General features: G+C 43.3%; 1 protein-coding gene across 1 annotated transcript in view; it reads right to left on the reverse strand.

Annotated features, from left to right (window-relative positions):
• Nucleotides 1–3,240: 3,240 nt before the first annotated feature.
• adgra3 (adhesion G protein-coupled receptor A3) overlaps nt 3,241–23,805 on the reverse strand; it is a 28,640-nt gene continuing 8,075 nt past the window's right edge. The window contains exons 2-19 of the mRNA XM_085451447.1: nt 23,082–23,153; nt 18,017–18,088; nt 11,013–11,084; nt 10,852–10,923; nt 10,580–10,740; nt 9,852–10,065; nt 9,585–9,749; nt 9,107–9,308; nt 8,858–9,007; nt 8,585–8,743; nt 8,328–8,495; nt 7,948–8,155; nt 7,603–7,811; nt 7,358–7,482; nt 7,142–7,265; nt 6,483–6,628; nt 5,697–5,792; nt 3,241–5,036 (exon numbers count right to left, since the gene is read on the reverse strand). Of these exons, the coding sequence (XP_085307573.1) occupies nt 3,572–5,036; nt 5,697–5,792; nt 6,483–6,628; nt 7,142–7,265; nt 7,358–7,482; nt 7,603–7,811; nt 7,948–8,155; nt 8,328–8,495; nt 8,585–8,743; nt 8,858–9,007; nt 9,107–9,308; nt 9,585–9,749; nt 9,852–10,065; nt 10,580–10,740; nt 10,852–10,923; nt 11,013–11,084; nt 18,017–18,088; nt 23,082–23,153 (3,880 nt within the window). The 3' untranslated portion in view covers nt 3,241–3,571. The remainder of the gene's footprint in view (nt 5,037–5,696; nt 5,793–6,482; nt 6,629–7,141; nt 7,266–7,357; nt 7,483–7,602; nt 7,812–7,947; nt 8,156–8,327; nt 8,496–8,584; nt 8,744–8,857; nt 9,008–9,106; nt 9,309–9,584; nt 9,750–9,851; nt 10,066–10,579; nt 10,741–10,851; nt 10,924–11,012; nt 11,085–18,016; nt 18,089–23,081; nt 23,154–23,805) is intronic.

Here is a 23,805-nt window from a genome sequence, read left to right on the forward strand (position 1 = left end):
CCTCTTCTTCCTCTTGCATCCACTTCTTCATTGTATCACTCTGTTTGCTATTTGGTCCTTTAACTAAGTAAAAAGTACAGGTGGCAAGTTATGAAGTAGTACAGTACAGTAACTAAGTACTAGTTGTACTTAGTTACTGTACTAGAATTTTCATGTATCTGTACGTTACTTGAGTAGTTATTTTTTGGACAACTTGTTACTTTTACTCCCTACATTTTAACACAAATATCTGTACTTTCTACTCCTCACGTTTTCAAAACGAGCCCGTTACTTGAGGTTTAAAAGTATCTTTATAGTGTTTATACTCAGCCATAAGTTGTAGTTGACCATCTAGCTAGCGCTACTGAAGAGGAGCGAGCATTTTTGAGTGGCAGGTAAAATGCAACATTTGTATTAGCTCAACAGTCGGTCGCACAGTGTGTCTGCTAGCTAAAGGTACAGCAACTGTATTTCTCAGGGACAGAAAACAGTGCAAAGTAATTTCAGAGATGGACAAAGATGTAAAAAGACAGACAGGACAGGAGAAGAGAGGCACATTTAAAGGTAAGGACTGCTCAGGGGCATTTGATAACTTTAGATTTTAACATTGTATCTAATGTTGTCATTTTTAATTACTAACTGGATCTGTATATGATTTGTTTTGATAAATTGTGTATTTGCATATTGGGAAATGCCCTTAAGATTTTTGGACAGCCACACATTAAATCAGACATCTTTCTATGTAGTATTTAACTAACAAATAAAAACAAATATCTATGTGAATACATATATGTTTTGTTTGAGGAAGCCAGGCGAGGGGGAGCCAATTGGAAAACATGAGAGGGGTTCTTAAAGAGACAGGAGGGCTTGATTCAGAGAGAGGTTCACCTCAGGTTACCTGGGGTGTCACAAAGCGGACTCCTGTGATAAAAACATGGAGCTGGATATTAGCATAATAGGTCCCCTTTAAATATAACCTTAACATTGATGCGTGTTTACCTCATTTGCAAATATTTAAAGTGTCTCCTTTAGCTTGCCAGAATATACAATATACGTCAGATTTCTATTGGGTAACGAGAATATTGCAAGTTAAGAAGAAAAAAGCAGAAAGCGGATCCTCTGGCCAGCCAGATCCACGTAATTACAATCAGCAGTCAGATGGCTTCATGTACTAGAAAGTATCAATCTTCATTCCAGTGGCAAGCTTCCACAACAGAGCCAGATGCTTCCTCCAGGCACCATGAGCAGCAACTGGAAAATGTAAACAACACATCACTTGTCTGATGTTGGTCGTTCCTGGGCCTCCCGGTAAGGAATTGTGCTCGGATGCGCTCTACAGAGCACACTAAGTGGAAACGGGGCGGAGAGATCCTGCCATGTCTGAAAATAAAGCGTTCAGCTGTAATTGATGCTTTTGGTGTCTGAATGTAATTCTCTCATCGCTGATTTATTATTTTGGAGATGGGTGATCTAACCCCAAGACTCCCGAATGAGATTAAGAAAAGGCCTAAATGACTTAATTTGTTTTATCTTAATTTATTATCGATTTCTGCCCAAGGTGTCCCAGTGATCTTAAAGCCGAGATACTATCAGTTTATTTGCCTTGATGAGCTTTTTCCCCACGCAGCACCAACACCCTCCGATTGTCATTCCCCGCCACGCAGACTGCCTCAAATGAACTTTATAACAGATGGCAGCGCTGAAGAACCTTTGCGATTATTTGAAGATCAGTCTTTCATGCCTCTGGGGAATCAGCGAGCCTGCCACTAATCAAGGCCTAACTGCTCTCTACATAATTCAAAAGTCTTATTATAATTTGTCACATCCAAGATGGCCAGGCAATATATCTTTGCCCGAGTGAAATATGTGTTTTATTAATATGCCATTAATGAAAAATTGGAGTTATTGGAGCTGCAGTCTCTCTCGGTGTCTCCTGTGAATGGGGTGATCTGTAGACGGCGATTACTGATCGGTTCCTACATGTGAAAAATTGCTGGCGTAGTTTTACGTCTGACCTTCCAACATTTTATGTTGGTTAGTTAATGGCAGGCTGTGAAGATGTGAATACATCACTCGGAACAAGTTGTTTTGTCATTTAGTCTGAGCTTGGTCCTCCCAAAAGTCGCAGGGACTGTCGTGTGTTCCTGACCCCTTGTTTGGAAACTGTAACACTGCAGTGGGAAGTAAATGCTAGTCATTTTTCAGCAGAGCAGATATCTTAAACTCTAAGAGTTTTCCCCGAGGGAAACAAGACAGGCTGAAAATCTTAAAAAGCAAAACTGAGTGCAGGAAGAATCATTAACATTATAATTCTCCACAGTTTACAGCATCTCGGTCTGTTCCCAGCTTTCGCTTGTACTACATATTCTCCTCCTGTTATTTATCTATTTAACATAAACTTAGAAGCACATTTGGCTCATGTTAACCAGGATTGAAGGTATTAGTGTATTTGATTACTTTAGGTTCCTAAAATTTGCTAAAATCACATCTCCACAAATCATTGGGTGATGTTAAATCGTCTACATCCATTCTGCTATAAACACAACACTGTGCATTCATGTGTTTCAGTGGTGATTGAGTTTACCACCAAATATTCACTGGTGGCAAATGAAGTCATTATATACCTATGCTCTTACACAGCTAGGGAGCTGAGCCAACATCAAGCTCGTTGCTGTTGACAGAACCACCAAGTCTACATGCTACATGGCATTCGCCCAGCAAAAAGTCACAGCAATTCATCTCTTGAGTACTCAAGCAGTCAAATCACACTTTGAGTCTCTTACACGCTCTGCCCCAACAGCGATGTCAAGCAGCGAGTGGAACTCCAGTTCAGCTGTCAGCTGTGGAGGAGATGGAGAATGGAAAGCGCTGCAAGGAGAAGAAGACACTTCTCTCATTATCCTTTCTTCTCATGGCAGCTTCACTTGCCCTGAGAGTCAGCTGTCAATCACAGCCGGGCGCATTAAGACAGCGGGTGCCCCGAAAGTAAGGCGCACTCATCAAATCTGCCAGCAGGCAGCAAGAAAACACCCATAGAGCCCACAGCCACAGCCAGCTGCAATTAAAGTGCTGCACCACTGTAGAGAAAGGAACCCGAGGCCACCTGAAGGTCAGCGAAAAACCCAATTACCAGCATGTCATATATTGTCAGGGAGAGTAATTCCTGGAAACAAAACAGCTCTGACTCACCTTTGCAGTGGCTGCAGAGAGCAAAAGATGAGATCGTGGGTGCAAGTGCAAGAAACAAATCTCTAAATTAGGTAAATGGAACTTTTGTTTTAATTATTGTTGGAACAAACTAGAAAACGGGGGGAAAAAGGCTCCAGGTTAACGGTACGCACAGGGCCACACAGCTCAGACCATGCGGTTTCATGTACAAAACTCTCAAAGTGGTGGATTAAAAGTTATAAAAATAGAACATTTACAGAAACATATCTACAAAGTCAGTTCATTGGCCATAATTCGGCTACTATTTTCCAATTTTTTTCTTTTTTCAAGGAAAAAAAAAAGTACAATCAAACAACTAAACCAGACATTCACAGCTTAAAGTTGTGAGCACATTATTATGCAGTCTTTAGCACAGAAACGGTTGCTACACAGTAGTTTCATGTTTCCACAAGCCGGTCTTTACTGCGGCTGCACTGTCCGCTTTAATTACAGCCACTGCCTGTCCATTCTCTTTAAGCGCGCCACCGTTGTGAGTGATAAGGTTCAGCCCATAAGACTTAGGGTGGCTTTCCAGTCCCGTGCTGCCAGGCTGCTTTGCAGAAGCAGAGTCTCTACTTGAGCTCGACCCTGCCGCAGTAACCGACTGCTCAGTCTCTACGGTTACCACAGATCCTTTCCCCAGCGTGCTGCCGCCTCCTTTATCTGAGTAGCGGGAGCGCCGCGGCAGGCTGGCGCTGTCGCTGCTGTCCTGTTGCAGCTGGCTCTGATGCCGCTCCCTGTACGCCATGTAGGCCGCTCGTCTGCTGTTGCGAGCAGCCATGTCGTAGTGATGGTGTCTCCTGTGTGGGGCGCTCTGCACGCTGCCCTCCACGCTGGTAGGCACGTCGTAGGCGTACTCTCGCAGCACGGTGAGCCGACTCGCCCTGTGCGTGCGCGCTCTGTTTTTGTGATGCCTGCTTATGTGGCCGTTGGCGGTGGCGGCGACGGTGGCGGCCGGGTTGCTCGCGTTGTTCACGGGGTGGAACTGGACCTCGAGCGGTGACACGTGCATTTTGATTTCATTGTCTAGTGAATGCTCGGTCAGGCTGTTGTCCAAAATAGCAGCGCCATTGGCTGCCGCTGATGCTGATGCTGAGGCTGACTTGCACTGTGCAGCCTCCGCGTGGAGATTGGTCAGCTTGCTGCCGTGGGCGGAGTTGCGCATGCTCGGGGCGCTCTTGTTTGTATAGGAAGAGTCCGCGCTGCTGTGGCCGCACTTGGCTGACTCCCCATCTGCCTTGTTGTCAGATCCTGTCGTGGATATCATCGCCACGCCTGGCTGAGGCAGAAGGGTGTCCTCCTGTGCGGAGTACGCTCGTCTCCCGGAGCAACAGACCTGGGACCAGTGGCGCCTCATATCTTGTCTGTTGACGCAGTGATGAGCAACCATGAAGGCCCCGAGCGCCAGCGCCGCCACCCCAAACAAGCAGGTGAAAGCTAAATCAAAAGGGTGGTCCTGTGATACCGCCATGGCGCCGAACACCCACAGGGCTGCGTACAGCCCCAATGCCCCCGCTGCACCCATCAACTGCCCAGCGAAGGTGTGCTCGTTCTCCAGAGCCGACAGTGGCACAGTGTGGGGGGGAAACACTAATGAAGAGGACGCCTCATGTGGCTGAAGCTGGAGGGTGAGGGGGTGGCAGTGGCTGCCGGGAGCATCGGGCCCAACCTCAGTGTTGGCCGGAGCCAGATGCTGCTGCTCTTCGGTTGGCTCTTTGAGCTCGTAACGGCGCTCAGGGTGCCGGCGCAGCTGCAGCAGGATGCTGAGGAAGTACATGCAGTCCACAAAGATGATAAAAACTACCGGGCCATAAAATGCTCCGATGCTCGGCTCCCACGCCATCCAGCAACTAATGAAGACAGAGATAAGACGATTCAGACATCAGATGTGGCTTTTTTTTCCAACTCTATATCAGGCTCAACGTTTAGCATTCATTTAAATTTACCGAACATGCTAATGGTAAAGTTTTCCCTCATTAAAACAATACCTCGTCTCCCCGTCTTAATCTGTCGCTGTGATTATTAACCCGAGAAACTCGAAATTACTCTGGAAAAAGTTTTGCGTCTCATTCTTACAGTTACTGTCCCATTACATTTAATAACACAGGCTGAATTTGTTTTGGTTGCAAGAAATTAATTAAGCTCCAAAGACTCCAAGACAGATACGGCTCCAGATTTCTCAATTAGTCAGCCACGCTACACAATCTAAACAGCTGCCGCCGTAGAGAGCGGGGCGGGGGAGCTCGCTGTAAACTGGCAGCAGTTTCTCGTTGCTTGGATGCGCATATCATTAAAAGGCATCTATAATCAGAACTGGAGGGAATAAACCTTCCCTCATAAAAATATTCGAGCTAATGCAGTGCAGTCTGGCCTGGACAACCACAAAGCCAATTTCTCTTAAAGACAGAAGGTAGAAAAATATGTGAATCTGTTGACCAGATAAAATGGCACGGCGTTTCCATGAAATCAAACCAAGAGAAGGAAACTTTAATGACTAAAGTTCTACTTACTGTGGCGCATTGATCTGGCTGCCGTAGTTTTTGATGTTTGCTGCAGCAGTGATCCCACAGACTATGATGGGTATCCCTCCGCCAATTAAGTAGAACCTTTTGGAGAAAGGAAAGAGAGGTAGTTCTGTTTCAGTCTTTGAATGATAAAATAGGCATGAAGGAAATAAAAGAAATCAGGTGATGCTTCGGGCTTCTACAGTGACACCGTGTGGTGGCAGCCTCACTAAAATGTGGCCACATATAACAACAGAAATGTCATATACACATTTAAGGGAAGGTATGCTGAGTATATATACAGATAAGTTTTATGACACAGCGTAGCGTGTCCTGCGCTACGTCTGTAATTTGTGTAAAAAACACACGACAGCTCAAGCTTGGTTCACATTATAAAAGCTGCCTGCTGCTACAGATTTATGCACAGGAAGAATCACACGCACACATCTCAACGGACAAAATGCACAGTCCTGTTTATCTGAACAGTTAAAGAGCCTGAGTCTAGTTTATGTGGTATTTACAAGCATACGGATTTTGCTGTACTGCTATTAATTCAACTGCGCCTGTGCGATCCACACATGCTGCAAAGGAAGCAGGCACAAAATAAGTGAAGCTCTGGTTCATTTCTTCACTTCCAGGATAATAAAAAGATAGAACTGGGTGAAACAAAAGCTCTGAAGCCATTAGTAGAATTACTACATGTTCAGACGGTTGACAAGGCTATCATTTGGAGGGTGTAGTTTAAAAAGGCACCACTTTTGCCACACATCGGCTGCGGTGAGAGAGTCAAACCTCAGCATTGGCCGCGGCGGTGGCGGTGGCTCGTCCAGCTCCTCGTAGCGTTTGGCCTTGCGCGTCACTTGCTTGTAAATGTTCCTTGCAGTCACACCCACCCAGAGAGTGGTAGCGAGAGTGGAGTAGTGCAGCAAAATGCCCACCTAGGAGAGAATGGACCATTATAGTAGCAGCGAAATCAGTGAGTGTCAGTATGACAAAATGTGCCTCTTCAGCTCTATTCTTTAATCGATAAAAGTAAGAGAACGGAGCACACTGTAGATATTTTTGTTTAGTGCATCTTCTGCTTAAGACATCATCACATTGAGTTGGATATTAACATTAGAAAATATCATTTTACATCAAAGCACATTCAATAAATCAACAAGGTCTTGCATCCAGATTGGTGCAATTTAAAAAAGAAAAAGAAAAAGAAAGAAGAAAAAGTAGTGCGTCCCACTCCAGCACACCTTGAGGAGAGGTGCAGGGTTGCCTCAAGCCATGAAACGAGCTACAGTATCTTTCTATGCCACCCCACCCTCAGAGTTTCACAAGTGCAGTGATTTTAGCCAAAGGCAACTTTTTCAACTTCTTATTCCTAGAAAACATTCAAAGTGGAAGCAAATGCGGCGGGGAGGCTGGGAGAGGCTCAGAGTGTGCGGGCGCTGTATACTCACTGCTTGACAGACGCTTGAGAATCGCGTCTGATTGATGCCACCTATAAAAACCCCACAGGTGAGGGAGATGTGGAAGCAGAGGTTGATCAACATGTGCCAAAACTTCCGGCTCACTCGGACAGACCTGCAGTCGCAGAAACAACAGATTGCAGAGCTATGAATGAGACAAGGGGGCTAATGGGAAAGCCGTTCAATACCACTGGTTTATTCTCTTACCTGTGATGGTAGATATAGCTTATAATAATGGTGGCCAGGCACAGGAGGAGTATGACAGTGGTGGCGTAGATAACCGGGTGCAGTGGCTTAATGCTTGGCGAGGAATATTCCATAGCGCTGAGATCCTGAAACAAGAATGAGATCATAAAGAGATATACTAGAGGGCCAGTGAGGTCATACTGTGCACACGGGTGCTGATAGCCTCACAAACTCCCCAGTGAACATAAAGAGGCAGCCCAACCTACCATAAGCAGGCCATAGTTGCCCAGAGAGTTGCATGATATGGTTGTGAAATTGTCGTGATGGTCTAATATGCGGCAGCCGTCGCTCTGCCATCCTCCCTGACCTCCCGCCTGGCTCAAGTTCCAGCAGGCGGACACAGCATCTGAGCCGCGGGCAAACAGGCGCAGGGTGACATTAACGGGGGTCTTCAGGACGCGTGGAGTCATGCCATCTGATGCCAAGTACACAGTGGGGTAAAGCACTTTAAGTTTTCAGTTTGTTTCCTGATAATGTGTCCTTGTTGATTAGAAGAGCTGACCTTTTGTCAGGTTAGAGTTTACCACTATGCCTGCAACATCACGACTCACCTATCTTGGCCATGATGACAGGTGTGGCTACACTTCTCCTCCGCCCTCCATCAGCAAGTTGGGAGGAGTTGCCAGTGGATGGAAAAAACTTGCCATTGTGGAAGCCAAGTAGGTGGAGCTTGTAGACCGTGTCCTCTGGCTGCCCAGGAGGTACAGCCTCAGTAAGGAGAGACTGGGGAAACTGCAGGGAAGCCTCCGCTGCAGTGCTCTATAAAGACAAAAAACACAATGAAAGAACAACTTGTCATGTTAAACTACTCAAAAGACGCTGTTACGACTAAAATCTGATGAATTCATTTATAAATTCAGAAGCTGTCCACAAATAAAAGTTCCGCCTAATGAAACTGCAAACTAGTTTTTTTTTCCTGGCAGGAGCTGACCTTGTAAAAGATGCTGGAAAACGAGCTGCTTGTGTTACATTTGAAGGTGAGCTGGCGGTCCTGGCCGATGGGGCGCTCAGGGATGGCCCTCTGCAGTAACACGCAGGACATACCATTCCAGTCGCTGACCTTGACAAAGTGGACGTCCAGTGCAATGTTAGGGGAGGTCTGGAAGGACAACAGAAAGAGTCAAATGCAGCTCTGCGTTACACATAATCTGTAGTGCAACATGTCTAAATGCTGTTGGTGAGGCTAACCAGGGGGAAGGCCTGAGGTGTAGCTGGGCGGTAAGCGGCAATCTTCTGGAGGCAGGCGATGATGCGGGAGCAGGCCATGGCTTCACGCTGAGCCATCGACAACACCCTCTCGTCGGCCAGCATCAGGTTACTGGCCATGCTGACCATCACCTGACCCAGCTAGGAGACAAAGAGACACAACAAGATTTCCAACTACATCCAACTCAGCAGTGCATACTCCAAGTTTTTAAAAGAGAAACAATTAAATGTGAACACATAAGCACATCCACTTACGTCTTTAAACTTCTCAACAAACTTCCCAAACTTCTCGATCATCTCAGCCACAAAGATGATATCCATCTTGTCTGAGAAGTTGGCAGCATCCTTCGTGTAGACAAACAGGCGTTGAGCTATAGTCACCACATTGCTCTCATTTAGAGGCATCTAGGAAAAACAAAACTGGGCATGAATAGAGAGCTGTGGGCCACAGGTACGAGGAAGCTCAAAACCATCAAATCACAGCCTGAATGGCCAGATACAAACCTGGTTGATGACATTGAGGAATCTTGTGACATCCTTCTGAAACTGGCAGCGGGAATAATCCTCTTCTGCCCATTGGCCCTCGCGATCACAGTAACGCCAAGCCCGCTGCTCTTCACTGGAGCTGCCCGAGTACGTGCTTCCGCTCGATGGCAGTCGGTTGCAGGGCAGGTAGGCTCTGATCCCTGCTAAGGTGCGTGGCCACCTGGGAGGATTTAAATAAATTGCTGTTTATTTCCTCTTCAGGCTGTGTCATGTGAGCCAAAATAGGTCCAATCTGGTAACTGAAGGAGTAACACCGTTTGGCCACAAGGGGGTGCTGCTTGCACAATAACGCAACTGCTCCAACACAGCAAGAATACACTTCAATCACAAAGGAAATTATTTATTACTTCACCTTTGGTATATTCCATCACACTGGATTTTTGAGTTTTAAGTGGTTTTAAGTTTAAAAAGAGAAAAAAAAGGAATAAGTATCCACCTGAACTCTCCCTTGTTGTTGGAGACACGTTCAGGGACGCAGTACTTGGCTGAACTTTGCAGCACCACAATGTGGACCGTCCTGGTGGTGTTTCCCCTGCTTGTCCTGACCCGACACTCCCAGTTGCCCGTAAAACCAGGTTGGATGTTTGAGATGGTCAATGCACTGATGGAAACCATGAAAATATAATATATTTTATGTTAATTGGTCAAGGTGGCTATATAAATTCCTATGAACTGCAGAATACACGAACACCTATCTTCATACCTGGCAATCAGCGAGCAGTTCTGCACAATGCGCTTTTCAATGAAGATGCCTTGAGTGGCATCAGGCTTGACCATGTGGCCCCTGTGGTACCACAGCACCTGCATGTCCTCTGCCACGAGGGAGGCCTGACACTGGAACGGCAGGCTGTCCCCCTGAAAGACGACCTGCCGCTGGGATGGGGTCAGCTGGAAGGAGGGCAGCTCGAGTGGAGCGTCTGAGGAAAACAAGCAGGCGAGTCAGGCGGTATTTCTCAAAATAAAAATGAAGCGTCGCTCATTTTTCCAGTTCTGTTTACTATACAAGTTAAAACTGCATCTTTAAATTCTCAGTACTTTTAGTGCCACTCGTAATTCATGTCAGGCCAGCAGCTTCTGCTAAATCTACGCCATACATTTCATAATCCCTCACTGAGATGAGTGCCAAACCGATAAGACATGAGCAAGTACAAACAAAGGCAGCGCTGGCCTGGGCAGCCCTTGTCTTATCTCCCGTGTCATTGCACAAGCCCCTGTTACCCAAACACTAACCTCACTGATACCAAAACAGAGACGTTAAAGGGACAGCGCAGCATTTTGACTGTACAGTCGTCTGAGCTGCTGCTCAGTTATTTAGACATGTTTAAGACAGGACAAATGGCAGATTCGAGTCAGCGGCAATTAAAATGATGCAGTTCTGTTGCAGGATGTTCAAACGATTATATTTTAACGTGTGCGTGTGTGTCTCCGTACCGCATGTAAAGAGCTCCGGCCTGATGGAGGTAACTGACTGACCCTGTAGAGACTGTGGGTAGGAGCACTCTGTGTTCCTTACAGAGATTTTCCTGTCTTTGATCCAGCGCAGCAGCCAGAGAAGGTTGCAGTCACACAGCAGGTAAGGTGTCTTGAAGTCCCTGGAGATGGACAAAAACAACACCTGGGGTCAGTTTAGGTGATCGAGCACCATCAAACAGACTGACAATGGCCACGTGCATGAAGTTTCTTTTCAAGCTGAGCATACTCACAGCGCCTTCAGAGACACCAAGCTGTCAAAGGTCCCCTGAGCCAATGAAGAGAACATGTTCCCTGTAAGGTTTCTGAGAGGGGAGAAAAAAAAAGAGGTTTTATTTGGGATGTACTATAAAGACATGACTAGATCACATTCACAGCAGTGCAAATGACTTACAGTCGGATCAGACTGGATAGACCTTTAAAGATGTCGCTGTTCAGACAGCTGATGCTGTTGTTGGCCAGGTCTCTGCAGTGCACACAGAAGAAGAATGACATTGTATTTGTTTGACAGCTGAAAAAATAAACCAATCTAAGAGCCGTGTTGTTCTACCACGGTGACTCTTAACCAGGGGTACTCAGAGATTAGCTGTACTACTACGTTTAATGAAGTGAGACAGAAAAGTTAATTGGCACAAAACAGCAGACAAATTGTATTACAGTAGATAAGTAATGATCAAAAAATAAACAAATAATTTAAATCCCTAGGAGTTCACTAGCTAATTGTATAGATAAAGAAATCAGACTGAACATAACAGATCTTCTCTTTCTTCTTTCAGCTGATGCCTTTAAGAGTCGCTACAGAAGATCACCCTATCCCTGGTATCCTCCACTGTCACATTACCATCCTTGACTACTTGAATCTCCTCCTCTGAGGTCTTTCAACCTCAATGGTAACAATAACTGAGAAGCCGTAAGCTGAAAGTCGTCCGCATCCAGTTTAAATGAGTTTTACTAAAGTTACTTGAAAAGTATGCCAGAAAAAAAAAAAGGTTGGGGACCACTGGGCTAAAAGATCATCGAGTTGTCTTCATCTGAGCTGCAAATGTATTAGAACATAAATGAACACCTCGAGAAACGCTGCTGAGTTGCTGAGATAAAAAAAACAGTAGGTTTAAAAGAAAAAAGCCAAGTTCAACAGAGGCAGGTTGAGACAGAGATCTCCAAATTCAGCCGACAGGCTTACAACTTCCAAGGTGATTTTAGATAATGTCTGTGTGGGCCTGCGGGGGGAACCTACACATCAAAGGCACAGCAACACTGTGGTAGGTGATTAATCACCCGTGATTAATGTCAAATGCAGGAAAAGTGTGTGTTTCTCCCCTTCATGTGACCTGACATGATGTCTCTTGCAAACATCAGATGGAAGTGTCAGAGACTTTTTCAAAAAGGAAACTCGGAGACGGTTCAGGGGATTAACGGGGAAAAGATGGAGGCTGCCTCTGTGAATTACACTGACTCTACCAACATTCAGAAATATTCACCGAAGGAAGGTCCAGGTCAGCTGGAGCACACCGCCTTCAGCAGATATAATCATCATCAAGGGATATACATAAAGATGTTTATACAACCTCAATACTACTACAGCTAATAATAACAATAATAAAGACGCATGTTATTGCGCAAGTACTGAATATTTTCTGATGTCCAAAGACCTCAATAAACTAAAATAATAAAAAGTAAAATGTTTCAGTGGATTAACTACTTCTTTCATTATTAACACATAAATCTAGTAACAGTAGTGCAACTAAGCACTGTTAGCATTCTGGTTAAGCTGTGTTTCTGGCATCCTGTCAGAGGGAAACTGACTTAGTTGCCACATTGTGGCGTCTAACAAGATTTGTATTTTTTCCAAATACAGCTGTGACTGGGACCAAGGCTAATGATGGAGGTGAGACCAAAACCTCTGAATTAATGCTGCGACCCAGAAACCCAAAACAATGGCACTAAAATATAATACTGAGAAGAGGGGAATGGTATATCCTTATAATCTACTAGATGTAGACTGTAGGTCTTTGGTTCAATGATAACATTAATTTAAGCTTTTAACATTATCCAAAAACCTACTTCAAAACAAGAAAGCTAGGTGGCAATTTTTCAGTTTCCAGGGAGACAGCATTGAATCAAACCCTTGTTATAGCTGTAACATATAAACCTCTGTGCGAGGAAACCAATTGTTGCAAAGTGGCAAGAAATGAAACAAGAGCCAGTGAGAAAAGGCAGATCGTTACCTCAGCTTGCCGCCAGCAAAACTATATGTTCGGGTGCTTGAGGAAGGTGATACTAATGCAAAAATGATACCTGAAAAACAGCTGGCAGGTATATCCTAGCATCCCAGAATTTATGTAATTATTGGTGTTGCGCCTTAAGGTGCCGGCCGTGGACTTTTACGGTGTGAGGTTATTAGTTTCACTTGGAAGTAAAGAAAAAGCCTCCTTTTGTGGGCCTGCCAAATTTGTGTGTCATGGGAAGGATATAGAAGTGAGGCGGGCGTACTTTCATCTCCGGTTATCGCCTGGATTCAACTGCTAAAGTTACAGCTACACCAGGAGCCTCGAGAATATTTGTTAAAATAGCTAAAAACCAAAAAAAAAAGTGTCACTTTGTTACTGAGTGAAGTCACATGCATGTCTTTTGGCCACAGGCACGCAGCAAATTAACAGCACAGAGGAGCGCTCCAGAGCAGCACATTTGAGGAGCTGAAGCAAAAATAGCCCGATGTGATAAGGTTCGAGTGGGAATCGTTCAGCTGTTGGGAGGAATGCCGAGTAAGGAGCGCCGAGCCTAAAGGAATCCATAGGGTCTGAGAATGCTGTAGTGTTGGGAGAAGTCTGCTTAAATGTTTTAGTGTGGAGAAATTGAGTGTGTGAACTGTGTGTAAAGTCAGGTAAGGGATATACTTATCTTGGCCCACGGGGTTGTAACCAGCAGCGCGGCCTACACCCAAGCTCTCAGCGTGAATAAAGAAACCCAGCTGGGAGCAGCTGACTACGTCTAGATCAGATGTTAGCTCTCTTGTAAGAGAGATCATTATTATACCCGTCTTAACATCTTTTTTTCTTTTTAAACTTGTCACTGGTGTGGGCTGAACACAAATTCAGTGGAGACATGCGCCAGTTTTTACGCATTCTGTCTTCTCATCGACACGAGCGCCGCATCGCCTGTCAAAACAGTTATATAACGTCTCTCTTTGATTTGGAGCGAACGTTCCTAAGCCCGAAAAACACACACACAACCGTAATGATGTTGTAGTGATGCTGGAAGTCGTCTCAGTGTGCACTCTAATGGAAAAACCTGCACTGAAGCTACAGTGAAGAGCTGTGGGCTTTGAAACAAGTGTTTCTGGAGCCTAATAAATACTGAGTAATGAATGCTTTGGACCATTTTTAATGCAGGGTTTTGGAGCCCTGAAGTTGATCTGCGTGTGGTGTACAACAGTGTAAATATTCTGGCACGAGTGAAAAGTGGGGACACTCTCAAGGAGTTTGGAAACTTGTTTCTCTTCTCTGCAGCACAATCTTTCCTTTAAGATGTGTAAATGTGAGCTTTTTATTGTGGCCTTCAATCTGCAGCCTTCACTTTAAATGCTCCTGTGCTCTGTGACATGGCACGCAAGATAAATGAGGCCTCCAAATGGCACATCTTGAAGTGAGGATGGGAAAACTCTAATTAGGCGATTGGGGAGGGGGCTACAGTAAAGTCAAAGATAAGGGCTAAAGCATTACGTGCCAAGTTTCTGAGGCGTTTCATGACATTACAAACCCTGGCAAAACTTATGACATATGAATGAGCCATAAAAACTGGCAAAGTCTGCAAATTAACTCCACTCCTATTTTTCACAAAAAATAAATAAATAAAAAATGTATATTAAAAAAGCCGAGCGAATGTGTCGCTTGTAATGCCAAGCCTTGATGTAGGGCTTCTGTGTTTACATTCCCAGAGTCCAGTACTACCTCATCGTCTCCTTTGCTCTTCTGTGCTCCCTCCCTTTCACAGCCGAGTGACTGTTACCCTTTGAAATGAACTGAGACAGGCGGTGGGGCCAATTAAACTTTGCTACAAAAGCCAAACTGTAAACTGGAGCACGTGTTTCCACGATGATCTCTGTGGCGATAAGAAAGGCCTTTAACGATATCTGTGTGTGTTTTAGATTTTAATATGCAGAGGACATATAGACAGGCACGTATCCATCAGAGAATATGCATCGAGGAGGAAACGGGGCCAATTCTGATCCGAGGAGCTGACTGCCTTCCTGTCTCGTTCTTATTGCTCTACAGCAGCAGCCAAGCTCAAGTTTGTGTTGGCAGGGACTGGGTGCTGTCGGATCATTCCAATTCATGCTGTGTTCTTGCTCTCGCTCTCATGCGCGCACATCCACAGAAGGGAAACACGCGGCGACGCGCTTACGTTCGACGCCCTAAACAAGCACGCGGCACCCAGATGGATTTGAGAGTTACGTTTTCTGCATATCAGAGTTATCCTCCGTAGATATTCATAGACATCACACGCGCATACGTGCTAAAAGACGTCTGAGTGCGAAAAAATATAAGTCTGCACGGTGTGTGCTGTGATCTCTGGCCAGACAAAGCAACCCAGTAGCAATAAGCCCGATTCAGACGAGAACTTTTTTTTCCCGTTAATTTGTTGTGAAGGCAGCCTAACAGGGTCATTCCCAGTAACATTTACAACACAGCACAAGTCTGAACTGCGTGCAGTGGCATTAACAACATGGCAGGCACGAGATGATGACGCACGTCTCCCGTGTTCGTGAATTCATCAGTTCACATCAAAACACTTTATTTTAAAGAACAAAAAGCTCAATCTGAGGTTACATAACTGATCTTCAAGAAGAAAAGATAACCTGAAACTTCCTGCTGACTTTACCTAAAAATCAGGTTTTCAAAAAGCTTTTTTCACACGAAGTTACACATCTTTGCTGTTAAGTAACTCCCACATAGACTGAAATTCAAAGTTCTTTGAAATACTATGTTTTACTGTTTAAGAAACTCAGAAAGACTTGTGCCAGTAGCTTCTTAACCATTATAGGTGCTAGAACAACTGCTCTTGAGAGAACAAATGCAGAGAGAAAGCACCAGAATTGGACTCTGACCAACTCCTAGTAAAAAATCTGTGGATTTCAAGCAATAACATTGTTTTTCAAATCACTAGGAGAAAATAGTTTAACCCTTTAAGACCTACCATAGAACCAAGTCCGCCAGAGCTTATATTATATATTTACATGCTGTAGTGCCATTTTTGGGAGCATTTCAAGTTGCTATACATCAATACAACCATTATAGCCCAAATTTTAATAATATGTCTGCATTAAGTGTATAGTAATTACATAAATTGCAAAAAAGTGCAATAAACTACAAAAAAAATTGAAAATCGTTTTTGTTTTTTTAAACATATATTTCTAGTTAGAGAAATTAAAGAGGCTTATCCCTCAAAACTGTAAATACAAAAAAAGTTGCACAAAATACCGTAATTGTCGGGCTATAAGCCGCTACTTTTTGCACAAGCTTTGAACCCTGCGGCTTTTAGTCAGGTGCGGCTTTTCTATGGATTGTCCGTGATTTTTGTCATATCGTAAGACGATTTGTTTTGTTTGTTCCGCTGTTGTACGGCACTACGTTGCTTGGCGGAAGGGCATGTGATCAGACACACAGGGTTCAAGAGTGGTATGTTGGTCACATGTCCATCCGCCAGGCAACATAGTGCCGTAGAAGTAGCGCGAAAAACAAACTTCAAAGTAGCGTTACGCGTTCAGCGGGAGGCGTGGATGACGAGCGGCGATAAACTTGCAAAAAGCAAGTTATGCTCAACTCCACAGGTGGAATCTGACAGCGTGGAAAAGTGTGAAAACATCCACGATCACCAACGGATTTCGAAGGGCTGGACTGCTGCATGATGGAGAGGAGGACACCGCCACGGCCCTTCTGAGGGTGTTCGACTCTGACACTGACAACGAGGATTTGTTTGGTTTTGAAAGTGACAACGAAGGAAAGAAGCTGAGAGTGGATAACGAAGCCATCCTGAGCCTGTTCGTATCCGACACTGGAGAAGAGGACTTTGGTGGTTTTAGTGCGCAGGAAGAAGAGAAAGATGGTGAATGACTGACTTTTCTTCTTGTTAAAGCCGTGTCACTGCACCTGAGCCTAAAAGGTAGGCCGAATCTATTTTTCTGGTGTGCTGTAGGTTATTGTTATGTACTACATTTGTTACTCATTTATGAAGCACAGTACATGTTTTGTACTTGTAATTACCGCGACTTGTACATATACCTAAAAAGTTATGCAAATATGTACCTATAACTTGTTTTTCAAAATATTAATAAAAGGGGTGTGTCTCCAAACAGCCATCTCTTTCCTGACAATTCCCTTTGTGCATATTCTCTTACATATGATAAGTCAACATTGAAACACCTGTGGCTTTTGGTCAGGTGCGGCTAATGTATGTACAAAACAGGATTTTCCCCTGATTTTAGCTTGTGCGGCTAATATTCAGGTGCTCTGTAGTCCGGGAAATACGGTAGTATCCCACCACAGGAAATTTATTTTGAGTGTCTTCATAGTTTTATTTTTGAAATTCAGCAATTTTTATATACTGCAGGAAAAACTAAAATAAGTATTATAATGCAAATTTGCAAAAAAAAAGCATATGCATCAAAATAAACTATTTCCAGCAGTGCAATTTGACTTCTAAGCATCCCAGAAACGACACAGAAAGTCATAAAGTCAAACATAACTTTTAAAAACACCAGTATAGCCTTACAAGGCCCTGATGGTAAAAAAACTACATTTCTACGTCTAAATGACGTCACTTCCGGTGTCGGGCAGGTCATGGCGGATATGCGATAGTTCGTGCTGATGGACGTAGGAAGTGTTACAAACAGCTGATCGGATCGGCAAAGCGTGTTTCTTGAATATTATGTTTTTGTTGCTGCAAGCGCTTTTAATGCAATTTTTGCAAAGCTATATGTGGAAGGAAACCGTGACCTAGGACAAGCTGATGGCATAAGATGTAAGTACAACTCCTCTGGTTTCATATGCAAAAAAATTATTGCGCTAGTTTACGTGGTTGCAGAGCTACCGGGATTTAAAAATAGTTACGCAAAACCGAGCGTGCCCGCTCCGACCGGCTTTAAAGGGTTAAAATAACATGTGACCAACAAAACACAATTTCAATTAATAGTTTAAGAGAAGACAAGCTGAACAAAATCTGTCTCCTAACAAGATTCTGTTCTCAACTGAAATATAACTAAGGCAATCCTTTGAAAGGTTTAAAAACAAGAACACCTCGGCAATCCCTGAGGGCCTGAATGTGGGAATATGGAGTACACACACACACACACATAGAGAAACCACATTAAAGAGACAGCAGAGCTACAGAAATACTCACAGTCGCTTTAGTGCTGGCAAGCCAAGAAAAGCTCCTGGTTCAATATGACTGATCATGTTACTCCGCAGGTCCCTGTGGAAAAATGAAAAGATTTGAGCAGTGCAAACAGCAACAAGACAGCACAACTGCAACGGTGTTGCTAATCAATCATCCAAGTCTCCTTAACAAAACAGTTATAAGTTTACCGTTCTTTAGTTAAAGCGAGGAACACTGCTGATCAGAAAGAACATCTGCGAACACTCTCGGCTTGAAATAAAACATCGTTCTGTATATATCTGGTTGCTGCAAATTTTCTTGAAATTTCTTGATATGGCTTTGAGGCCGACTCCAACTGGTTACCTTTGTTACCAAAAAGGATTTGCATTTGGGCTTGTGAGATACCTCCAGATTTGTGCTCAGTAGTTTGAAATCTTTCCAGTTTTCTACTTTGAGAACAGTCAGTGTAACCACTAGACTCCATTGCCATCATCTGAAATTAACATTTCATTGTGCAACATTCAGCACCCATAATAACATGGTTCCTGCTAGGAAAACTTTTTATGCATGCATTTTTGTTTAACCCAGTGACAAGATCCCTTCTTCAAACTTAACACCCTTTGTCACCACATAGCTGTTGTCAAGGACAACCTGAGCCTCAAAGCTGCTCTCTTTCTCTTCACACACAAGCACACAAACCTCCCAAACCTGAGGTTCAAAGGCTCGCGGTCAGAGATTTCCTGCGGTGCTCACCTGTGCTGGCACTGCCAAGTCACTCATTACAGTCGAGGTTCAGGAGGCTTTCTAGTCGCCACCTGAACCCACACAAAAGGCCTCTGGGTAACTTTGCCTGTTTGATGTCAATGAACTGTCATCTGAAGGCAGGTATGTGGCCACAGATAAGTCAGAGACTGAAAAAACAACAACACACACACACAAAACTACTGCTTGTTAAAAACTTTTGATGTGCTGGCTTCTCTGTGAAGTTGTGTTGAGAGAAAAATGAGAAGGCAGGACAAAGAAATCAAAAATATCCTTGCAGAGCCGTCGCAGCCAGGAAGAGCCAGATTGGAGAGTGTACTGGGTGCATAAACAGGCGTGTTGAGTCTGGTAATTTGCTTGTTGCTGAAGCTAATTTATTTTTTGTGTAAACTTTGCTTAGAGTTTCAGTGTTTACAGTTGGAGGACACAAACACAATCTGGCAACCTCAACTGGGTCCAAGAGAAGCCAGAAAAGAACGCTTTCCCTCCATCTGGCTCAATGATCAAAACGCATAGCTGCCAAAAAGACTAATGTCAAGCTCAGTGTTGAGTGCTTTTAACCAGGAGAATTACAAAATAATGTCTGCTGGAGGTCTGAGCTCTAGATCTGCTGGTGTAACCACTACTACTAATAGCAAAAAAAGAACACCATAGCTCTGTTATTCCAGTATGTGGATTAGCCAAATATAAATACACTTCTCATTCCACAGACATCCAACCACACATGACCTGGTACCTTTTAAATCTATTTGCAAGGCGAAAAACGCCAGGTTTCTTCTTTTGTCATGCTCAGAAAGAGCTGGCTGAATACTTCTAAGTGTTCTCCAGCACTGGTCTTGAACTGGCAACAAACTGAAGGGTGGATCTGCAGCTGCTGCCAATATTTCAGGGCACGTGTATGCTGTCTTCCAAAGGTGTTACTCATATGCACGTTAAAACAAATTAAAAATGTGTCATGTAAATATAAGATTAATGAAAGCCGCTTTTCCAAGTTTGTTTTTGGCATAGTGGGTTATATATTGAATATGGAAGGTTTCTGGCATTAGACTCGCATTTCCACTGAAGAGAGAGAAGCTCGCGCTATTCAACCAACCACCAGCATCATTTTTAGAACATGATCGCTTTTGGGGTTCGATATCTGCCAATACTGAGCTGCATACTGCCATGTCGCTCACATTATTTATCACCACACTCATTTCAGTCAGCTTCTGCACTGATGTGATACTATAAATACAAACTAGAATGATTCCCACTCTTTTCCTTACATTATGGAACACGGTTTAACAGCAGCATATATATATATATATATATATATATATATATATATATATATATATATATATATATATATATATATATATATATATATATGACTTTCTGTTGCCATCCAAAGATGCACTGACTATTCCAGCAAGACAGTGCCAAAACACACTGTGTGTATTAGTGTGTTTGCATGCAACTGAAAAATATCAGCCATCAAAAATATGTACCATATTATTAAGAAAGTACAAGGGCGAGTCTGAACTCAACGTTCAGTACAAGGGAGTCTGAACTCAACCACAAATTGGAATTAGGCTTTTAAAACTACACAACCTGTATCTTCAGATCTTTATACTACTATTAAATGCCCAGTTTGTAGAAATATTTGCAACTTTTTAGGATTTAGAAGCATGCTGAACTCAGCAATGAGTCATTTAAAATCTTATAACTTAACCTTTCATTTGTGTAATAATTGTTTCAATATTTTAAAAGGTTACATAGTCTAACATGAATCCTACGGGTTAAGCAAATTAGAGCCGTATGAGCAGAATCCTCTTTTCTGAAGTCTATTAAGTAAAGGCTGTGTTCCAATACCCATTTATATGAATGTGATGCTTGCTTGCAGAATACCATTGATGAATTCACAAACAGTTTTTCAGGAAACGCCACATACTAGCTCCATTTTCCCACAATAAGCATTCCCCCACAGCACTGGATTTAGAGATAATGGGGATTCTGTGTGGCTTATTCCCATGCAGAGACACCTTTGGCCCCAACAAAACACAGCGGTCTCCACAGTTACTTTGCAATTTCACGCAGAGTGCCTGAGAGGCATAATGGATTCTCTACCCCTCTCTGGCACTCACAGCCAGCTGCTGTCTCAGTCGTCACCACTGCATTAAGGCCGTCCAAATGAGGGAGAGTCCCTTTGTAAAGTGAAAAAAGAAGGGAAAAGAAAAGCCGTGAAGGCGGGAGGAAGGAGGGGTGGCTGGCAAGATGGAGAGCCTCAGTGCATTCAGACAGATTTGTGCTGCATTTTTTTCCTGCTTTGAGAGTTTGAGGAAAAATGAGTTCAACTTAAGGTAAGAGGTAAAGTATAGGACTATTTCAGAGCGGTGTAGCATGTAGGAATTACACTGCTAACACCTTTGGCCTTGGCTTGCCCTTTTATAATGACAAAAGCAAGTAAGCCTTTTAGTGATCTCACCTTGCTGGCTGAGAGTGGACTGGAGGAGGTGGGGTCTGTGAGGAGCAATGAAAGCTCAGTTTTCAGGTAAACCCGCCTGTAGTTTCACAGCGCGACAGTCAGGCAGTACAGATTTTACAACCAAGGCAACTGCAAGCTCACAGACAAAATACACAAGAGCCTTTAAGGCTTTCTTGGTAGAGAAAGATCAAAGATTTTTTTAAAGCATTAAACATGCAGCCTCCTGTTTATCCTCGAGGCCTGAGCACTAAAACTAACAAGTGACCCAATTCAATAGTCCATAGAGACTTCGCCTGTGAATCTATAAAGAATCCAGATATATGAAAGTCCCAGGACTGTTTCAAATAACAAATTAAAACTTCTTTTCCAAAAATCTGGTATCCTCTCCAAAAGAAAAGAGTGCAGTGAATTTCCAGTTAGTCAAATCTCATATATAATTATAAATAATAACCTGAAACTAAATTCTGAAACGGAAAAAAAATGTTTTGATGCCAGCAATACATTCTTAAAATGTGTGTACGCAGGCAGCAGTCAGTACATAAAGTCATATTCAGAATTCTGTACACTAGTGTCAAGGTTGAAAATCTATTCTGAATTTGGCAATTTAATATGTTTTGTACATGGGTAATTTTTTGGGGGGACAAATAAAGCATAAACAGATTTTCGTAACATTTATTTTGTGTAAGTATTTACTTGCTTTCACTTGACTCTGCTCTGATCAGCTGCTTGATGCGTTTGTGGCGTTCCAAACACATGTTTCAACAGGAGAGGACGGCTGGATGAAGGCGTTTTTCTCGTCTCTACTTTACTTTTAAAATTTTCATTCGTCGGCTGTCACAACTGCCAATGCTGATGCAGACAGATCAGCAGATAGCCAACATTGGCTGGTAACATCAGGTACCAGCCGACTGCTGTTCACAAACGCTGTCCATCTAATCTGACTGAGCTGGAGCTGTTTGCAAAGAAGAATGGGCAAGGATTTCAGTCTCTAGATGTGCAAAGCTGGTAGAGACAGACCCTAAAAGACTGGCAGCTGTAATTGCAGCAAAAGGTGGTTCTACAAAGTGCTGACTCAGGGGGCTGAATAACTACACACACCCCACTTTGCAGTTATTTATTTGTAAAAAATGTTTGGAATCATGTATGATTTTCGTTCCACTTCTCACGTGTACACCACTTTGTGTTGGTCTTTCACGTGGAATTCCAATAAACTTGATTCATGTTTGTGGCTGTAATGTGACAAAATGTGGAAAAGTTCAAGGGGGCCGAATACTTTTGCAAGCCACTGTACCTGGAAATGCCTTAACACATCTATAAAACTTTCCTCTTTACAGATTTCAACGGCCATCAATACTTCATTGCCGCGGTGTCTCTTTAACCATCCCAGAATACTCCAGCAGCTGTGTGCTGAGAGTATATTGCCAGGCAGATAACAACCAACCCTAGTGGCTATGCCTATAATTAGGCCTTTCTAGTACCATCTTTAGTCTTTCACTTTAGACAGATTTCCTGTATTGAAGTTAGGTGTGCAAAACGTCACATTTTAGGCGACTCGGATGTTTTGCCGACACGATGCCAGTGTGTGTTTAACAAACCTCCTGCTGCACAAGCCAAAACTTCACTTGGGAAGTGATGAATGGCTCCTGCTAATGCACTGTCAGATATAACATGAAATACTATGAGGGGTTTTTTTAGCTTGAGACTAACATATGTGAGGTGCATTAGTGACGATTTATGTTTCTGTACAACCTAAGCATAAGAAAAAAAAAAAGCTTTCTTTCAATGTGCTATAAACAGAGCATTAATATTGACACATTAATGCTCTCTTAAATCACAGGCTGAGGAAATAACGATACTCACAATTTTTCCAAAGCAAATAATCCAAAGAAGGATCCATTTCTGAGATCTTGAATCTTGTTGTTGCTTAAAATTCTGCAGAGAAAAAAAAAAAAGTGTGAACGCAAAGCAACAGATATTGACTCACACAAAAGACTGCATAACGATTTCCAGGCTGTTGAAATAAAAACATTTTACTGTGCAATGTCAGTAAAGCAGCCGCGGTGCCAAAACATCAGCGAGGAATGTGTGCTAATGAAATGCAAAGGTGGAATCAAAAGGATCGAGTGTCTTTTTCAGAAGCAAATGGATTCATGACAGAGTGCTACTTGTTGACAGATAACAATATTAACCCAACTTCTTTTTGCTCTAGACACGCTTAGCATCCAGTCACACCAGGTTGCTTTCTGCCAGGGAGAGCTGAAGAAAAACAACTCCAACTTTAGCTGAGTGCTTCTTTCATGTCAAATTGGCAGTGTCTGGTAGCCAAAGTGGGATTAGGAGTAAGCTGGCTTGACTTTATAGGTAAATGTATCGCAATCTGATCGGCAGCCACGATGACTCATTGGGGGCATACTCGCCTCGAAGCTGTCACACAATTAGACAGTGCGGGGAGTCGTCCTTATGAGAAGAAATCCCTGTTTATAGAAGGAACACCCAAATATTCATCTCATATTTACAGCTAACACTGTATTAAAAGCAATGTGGTTAGAGTTAACAGTGGTCCAATTTAAATGCAACTTTGCCA

Source organism: Copadichromis virginalis, linkage group LG3, assembly GCF_057382275.1.
Source record: "Copadichromis virginalis isolate Kocher_CV1m ecotype Utaka linkage group LG3, C_Virginalis_male_GT1.1, whole genome shotgun sequence".
Classification (NCBI taxonomy): domain Eukaryota; kingdom Metazoa; phylum Chordata; class Actinopteri; order Cichliformes; family Cichlidae; genus Copadichromis; species Copadichromis virginalis.